This window comes from Triticum urartu, chromosome 3A, assembly GCF_056163025.1.
Source record: "Triticum urartu cultivar PI428250 chromosome 3A, HENAU_Tu73, whole genome shotgun sequence".
Lineage (NCBI taxonomy): Eukaryota > Viridiplantae > Streptophyta > Magnoliopsida > Poales > Poaceae > Triticum > Triticum urartu.
In genome coordinates this window covers 180043534-180050545 of record NC_141875.1, presented here as the reverse complement: position 1 = coordinate 180050545, position 7012 = coordinate 180043534, and the positions used below count along the sequence as shown (strand labels likewise).

The following is a 7012-nucleotide window of genomic DNA, read 5'->3' as shown; positions in this document are numbered from 1 at the left end:
CTACGCAGGTCCAGGTACAGCACGTGATTCTAGAAAAAGCTGGAGGCGGCCGGCACAGTGTCCGTGCAGCTCCAAATCGTCCACACGGCTGAGCAAGAAGCCAGCGAGGACCCATTTTCGCGGAGGCTGACAGCGACAACGTCGTCTTTTTGCACATTTCAACGATTTCAGTTCGTACTCCATGGCAAAAAGGACGAAATGGAGAGCCAATTATAGATAGATAGGGCGACCGAGTGTGCTTCTTCGCACCGGCCGGCTCGCCGACGCTGCCAAACAATATACCTACACTTTTCGGGTGCGTGCGTGATCCCACCGCCCTTTAGTGATTGAACGTAGTACGTGTTCGAGGACCAGCTGCCGACAGCAGTGCATGCCATGCTCACTCAAGTTTGACCTGTAGATTGTACATTTCGCATGTAAATCGAGATACTGGTGTAGCTACGTGCTACTAGAAGGCAGCAAAGTAGTAATTCTATACTGGGGCCAAGAGATAATTTTTTGTAGCTAAAGAGTAATTAAGCACTAGACGGACGATGGCTATCCGTGTTAGTCTTAGCAAGCATGAAAAAGGGAAAACTGAAAACGAATTGACAGTACCAGAGAATGGGATAAACTGGGAAACAGTGGGAGAATTGATTGGGGATATGGATTTGGCACGGCATCAATCAAAAAGTAGTTGTGCTTGGGTCTGCCATTCACATGATCCAGCCAGGCCCATTGATTGGCCAATGCACCTTTTCTCCGGATCCCCCACCCAGTTGCTCACTCATCGAGACACCTGTGCTGTCCCTGCGCTCACATTGTCACATGTGTACAATCGTCAACAAATCCAAAGCATCCTCCGACTCGCCGATTCCAAAACATATTTAGCGTTCGCCTCTGTTTCTTCCTAAGCTCAGAGATCCTCATAAGGTTGCTTCTGTTGCCTTCTTCTCGGTAAGTAGTAAGCTGGGGATTCCTCCTTTCTTGACTGATGCTGAACTGAGGATCTTACAGGGATTCATCTGTCTCTTGTTCAGGGTAAATTGGAAGATGTCTACCAAGTTGATAGCGCTCTACATTACAGTTTGCTCTGTTCTGTTCATCATATCCAAGATGCTCATCTCCTTCCTGTGCTACAAGAAGTGGGCTCGCAAGAAGAGGATCATCGAGACCAGCCTCACAGGTAACATGAGTTCTTCCCTCCCAAATGAGTTCATGGATACCTTCTTCCTTTTTCTCTTTTGGGAAGAAATAAATCGATGGATCACTCTTAAGGTGGCAAGCTGGTGATCTTCCGGTCGGCGGCGATGCAGTCGCTGAGCCCCAAGGCGTTCATGAGGATGATCATGGGGCTGTCGAGCAAGGACATCATCGGCTCCGGGGGGTACGGGACGGTGTACATGCTTCGGCTGGACGAGAAGTCGGCGTTCGCCATCAAGAAGCTGAGCAGGGGGAGCGCGGAGATGGACCGCGGGTTCGAGCGGGAGCTGGACACCATGGGCGACATCAAGCACAGGAACATCGTCCCTCTGTGCGGCTACTACGCGGCGCCTCACTTCAACCTGCTCATCTACGAGCTCATGCCCAACGGCAGCCTGGACACCATCCTCCACGGCAAGGAGGAGAAGAAGCAGGCCCTCCTGGACTGGCCGGTGAGGTACAAGATCGCGCTGGGCGTGGCGCGGGGGCTGTCCTACCTCCACCACGACTGCATACCGCACGTCATCCACCGCGACATCAAGTCCAGCAACATACTCCTCGACCACAACATGGAGGCCAGGGTGTCGGACTTCGGCCTCGCCACGCTCATGAAGCCCAACGAGAGCCACGTCACCACCGTCGTCGCCGGCACCTTCGGCTACCTCGCCCCAGGTCCGCAGGCTGCCCGTCGAAATCTCAGTTTGTATATTAACCTTGAGATACATCATCATGCATGTGTGTTTGCTGATCGGTGGTGTGCTTGTTGCTTCAGAGTACTTCGAGACAGGGAGGGCGACGACCAAAGGCGATGTGTACAGCTACGGCGTCGTCTTGCTTGAGCTCCTCACGGGGAAGAGGCCGACAGACGAATCGTTCCTTGAAAACGGCACACGGCTGGTGACCTGGGTAAGCATCCACCTCTCATGCCTCCTGTACTCACACCACTGACTCGGTTAAATTCCGAATGATCGGTTGTGCAAGATACGATGCCCTGAGTAGAATAATTTGGCTTGAATCTCTAGAATGGTCGTTATATGCAATGACCAATGGATATGTTGCTGAAATAACAAATAACCAACCAACCTAGCTAGCTATCAATACTTAGCAATCTGTACTCTGTAGTTGTACCCACCAGAAAACTGATGGGCTGTGGCCGTCACCATGTCACCACGAGGTCCCCAATGTACTCCCATCTTCCGTGTCAAGATCAACGAGGACGGAGTACATTACTAGCGCAGTACAGTAGTATACGTAACAGTAGTATGGTCTGATAATGGACATGTACCCTTTCTGTAGATGTGAAGTAAAGATGACGAATTAATTGGGCATGCATCCCCGGCCGTGTCAAGTGCCGACATCAGTTCATCTGTTACTGTTTTCAGGTCAAGGAAACCATGGAGGAGAAGAGAGAGGAGCACGCCGTCGACGGCGCTCTGGCGTCTTTTCCGGCGGAGGAAGTCAAGTTCGTGTTCACGGTGGCGGAGAAGTGCCTGGAGTCTGATCCCCGCGATAGGCCAACCATGGTGCAAGTCGCCAAGATGCTTGAGCAGGCGAAGCTGGCATAGTACAGGCTAATTAACGCGCAGTATGTGTAACTAGGTGCTTAATTGGTTGCAGACAATTTTTCCACCCAAGGTGTTGCTTTTGCGAAATTCATGCTGGGTTCTGCACAAAATTTAGAAGATTTTTGTCGGCAAACGCTACCAATGGTGTTGTATAAGAAGCAAAATTTATTGTTTGCGTTTGTAATTGAATTTGTACAAACAATTTTATACTTATGATCCAATACTGCTGGGTAGACATAGGTTCAGTGCATCCAAGTAAGAATCATGATTGTAGAAAAGATATGGGATACAACTCAATTGTATTCCTCGGAGTTGATCGCAATGTATACACGAGATGTCTTGCGTGGCAAGCCAACTAATCCTACCATATCTCGAAAAATTAACTATACAAGGCTAGAGACTATAGAAAGATTAATTGTATATAAATACATATATGTCACGTTCAACACTCACCGCAGTCAAAGTGTCGGCGATGCAAAGACTGGAACGGAACTCCTGGAATGCAGCGGTTGGAAGACCTTTGGTCATAATATCGGTAAACTGTTGGGTAATCGGTACATGAAGAACACGGAGCTGACCCAACTGTACCTTCTCGCGGACGAAGTGAACATCAAGTTCAATGTGCTTAGTGCGCTTATTCTGCACCGGATTAGCCGCGAGGTACGTGGCCGAAACATTATCACAGAAAACCACCGTAGCTTCGGGATTGCGACCCGAAGTTCACCAAGTAGTTGACACAGGCAACAAGTCTCAGCGACAACATTGACGACGGCACGTTACTCGGCCTCAGCACTCGAGCGGGAGACGGTGGGCTGTCGCTTAGAGGACCATGAGTCAAGAGAGTCGCCGAAGAAGACACAGTATCCCTACGTGGAACGTCAAGTGTCAGGACAGCCAGCCCAGTCTGCATCACTGTAGGCAAAGAGCTCAGTGGAAGCGGAGGCACGAAGACGAAGGCCGTAGTCGGTGTGCCGCGAAGATACTGGAGAATGTACTTGACCAGAGACCAATGAACATCACGAGGCGAATGCATGTGCAAGCAAACTTGTTGCACGGCAAACTGAATGCCTAGTCTGGTGAGCGTGAGGTACTGAAGAGCACTAACAATACTGCGTAGAGAGCGGCGTCAGTGGCAGGCTGTCCAGCAGTGGCAGAAAGCTTCGGCTTGGCCTCAGCAGGTGTCGCAGCAGACTTGCAGTCGGTCATGCCAGCATGGTCCAATAGATCCAGAGCATACTGTCCCTGATGAAGAAAAAATCCGGAGGCATCACGTCAAACATTAATGCCGAGGAAGAAGTGCAACACGCCCAAGTCCATCAGCCGAAACTCAGAACCAAGGTGGCCAATGATGTCGCAAAGCAGATCCGTGCGAGAAGCAGTGATGACGATATCATCAACATACAGAAGAAGCATGGCGACATGATCAGCTCAATGAAGCACAAATAACGACGTGTTGGAGGTGGTGCTGCGAAACCCGAGAGCAGTGAGGAATGTTGCAATGCGTTGACACCACGCACGAGGCGCCTGTTTCAGACCATAGAGAGACCGTGATAGCAGGCAGACATCATCAGGCCGGGTGGGATCAACAAAACCAGCTGGCTGGTGACAGAGAACACTCTCCTGAAGATGACCATAGAGGAAGGCGTTGTTGACCTCGAGCTGATGAACAGGCTAGTGACAAGACACGGCGAGCTAAAGAACAACACGGATCGTGGCGGGTTTAATGACTGGGAAGAAAGTCTCCGAGAAGTCAACACCAGCACGCTGTGCAAAGCCGCGAACAACCCAACGAGCCTTGTACCTGTCCAGAGAGCCATCTGAAAGAAGCTTATGCCGAAATACCCATTTGCTGGTGATGATGTTGACGCCGGGAGGGCGAGGAACCAACGTCCAGGTCCAGTTGGTGACAAGGGCATCCTACTCATCACGCATGGCCGCGAGCCAGTGCGGGTCACTCAATGCAGATCGCACCGAGCGCGGGGGTTCGGCTGATGGATCCCGTCTTTAGCATGTGTCACCATGGAGTGATGAGGCGGCGAAGGCGGGGGTCGAGGCCTACGTCGAGGCGGAGCAGCAACCTCGATTGCGGAGGACGACGATGAAGGGCCCGCGGAAGAAACCGCAGGCGACGAGGCGACGCTTGAGGCCACAGGCGAGGCCGCAGATGGCGGTGACAAGGCCGCGGGCGAACCCGCGGGTGGCGAAGACGGGTCCGCGGGTGAGACCGCGGAGGACGACGACGAGCCGGCGGGCAAGGCCGCAGCCAGCATGGGCGCGGGTGAGAGCGCCAGAGATGCTGCAGAGGGCGACGTTGCGGCGGAGGGGACAACCGAGGACCCGGCCGAGGCACCTCTTGTAGACGGTGATGAAGGTGTCGTCAGGACGACGGGGGTTGGCGCCGAAACCCGCGAAGGCGAGGCCGGGTCCTCCTGAGCCGACGGGAACGAGACCGGCTCCACCAAAGCCGGCGAAGAAGGTCCTACCGAGGGAACCGAAGGGGCCACCGGAGAAGCATGCAGTCAAAACGCAGGGAGCGCAAGGGCTCCACAAGGCCGACGAGTGAGGGCATCCGAAGACGGGACTGCTATCAGTGTAACCTGCTGAAAAGGGAAGACAACTTCATCAAAGTAAATGTGCCACGAGATGAACACACGACGAGAGACGGGGTCATAGTAGCGAAATCCTTTGGTGTGGGGTTGGTAGCCAAGAAACACACAAGCGAGAGACCGAGGCGCAAGTTTATGCGGAGCGGTGGCGGTGATGTTAGGGTAACACAAGCAACCGAAGACGTGAAGATCGTCATAGGATGGAGGAGACCCAAACAGGAGATGATGAGGTGTGTAGCTCCATCGTGGTTTGCAAGGCCGGATGTTAAGGAGAAGAGTGGCGGTAGCGAGAGCATCTGGCCAAAACCATGGGGGCATGTGTGCATGGAAGAGCAGTGCACGAACACTCTCATTGAGGGTGTGAAGAACATGTTCGGCACGACCGTTTTGTTGGGATGTATATGGACATGTAACACGGAAGATGGTGCCATGGGTGCATAGAAGGTGTCGAATGGCGAGGTTATCAAATTCTTTTCCGTTATTAGTTTGAAGGTGAGCAATGGTGCGATGAAAATGGGTGTTGACTTAAGCATAAAAGGAGTGAAGGGTGGAGGCGACGTCGGATTTATGACATAACGGAGAAGTCTAAGTGAAGTGAGAAAAATCATCTAAAATCAGAAGGTAATATGATAAGTCCAAATTGCTAGGCACTGGAGATGTCCAAACATCATAATGAATAACATCAAAAGAAAAGGTGTTAATTGATGAAGATGAAGAAAACTGCTAGTGAACGTGTTTTCCTATGCGGCAAGCATGACAAGTATGAGTCGTTGATTTATTACATTAAAAGGGAAAAGTGCTCAAAATTTTATGAAGAGCATCAGCGCCGGGATGACCAAGTCGAGCGTGCCAAAGCGAGACATCGACATGGAGAGCAACCGGACCGCCGCTCGTAGTAGGGATGCATGGTAGAGATCATCGGGGGAATCACATCGGTGCAGAACCCTTCGGGAGCGAGCATCCTTGACAGAGAAACCAAGAGCGTCAAAGTCAACAGTGACATGTGTTTGCACACGAACACGTCACCGTGTACCTCCAACACCGAAGATGATGCACCGCAGCTCACGTCGAAGGAGACCCGTCCGGAAACGCGGTACGCAAGCAATCCGACGGGTGCTTTTGAGGACCCGAAACCCCACACGCCCAGGAAGGACCCCATCAGGGCGCGCGACGGTTATGGGCTGCCCTAGGTCGACCTGATCGCCCCTAGGACCTCGAGGTTCGCCGCCCTGCAATGAAGAAGAACGAACGAAAAATGAAGAAGAAGAAGAAGAAGAAGAAGGGAGAAGAAAAAGTAAAGGTAAAAGATGTAGATAGATTTGTTCGATTGTGTGTTGTTCAATCGGTCGTCACCTCTTGTCTATATATGAGGCGGATGGACTTCCCGTACAAGAAAAGGACTTTCCTAGCCATCCAAATCATCAAAACCTAATAAAATACGGACTATTCACGACCTCCGGCCCGGATGTCCGGCTCAAAGCCCGGATGATCCGGCCTAGCCCAGTTTTGTGACAGCAGCTCACTAATCGGGGAGTAACTTTTGCATACAAACTCGGATTAAGATGATTTTTATATCAAATCAACCGCCTCGACGAGATGCACAACCCTTCTGTTGAACGCTTTTTGATCTGAGGCCATCTTGAGGGTGTTTCGGGCCGT

The 7012-nt window shown here is 51.7% G+C and overlaps 1 protein-coding gene across 1 annotated transcript; it reads left to right on the top strand.

The window, feature by feature from the left end:
* The first annotated feature begins 722 nt into the window (after window positions 1-722).
* Window positions 723-2997, top strand: LOC125530945 (Protein kinase superfamily protein). Its single transcript, XM_048695361.2, has 5 exons — window positions 723-936; window positions 1020-1165; window positions 1258-1854; window positions 1955-2088; window positions 2565-2997. Exons 2-5 carry the CDS (start codon window positions 1033-1035, stop codon window positions 2745-2747), a joined length of 1047 nt encoding a protein of 348 aa, XP_048551318.1. The 5' UTR covers window positions 723-936; window positions 1020-1032; the 3' UTR covers window positions 2748-2997.
* Window positions 2998-7012: the final 4015 nt, after the last annotated feature.

What these genes read in the sequence shown, in the direction of transcription:
- LOC125530945 (XM_048695361.2), top strand. Translation starts at nt 1,033, where the DNA reads ATGTCTACCAAGTTGATAGCGCTCTACATTACAGTTTGCTCTGTTCTG. An exon ending in CATCGAGACCAGCCTCACAG is followed by an intron (nt 1,166 to 1,257) that starts GTAACATGAGTT and finishes ATCACTCTTAAG; the next exon opens with GTGGCAAGCTGGTGATCTTC. An exon ending in GCACACGGCTGGTGACCTGG is followed by an intron (nt 2,089 to 2,564) that starts GTAAGCATCCAC and finishes TACTGTTTTCAG; the next exon opens with GTCAAGGAAACCATGGAGGA.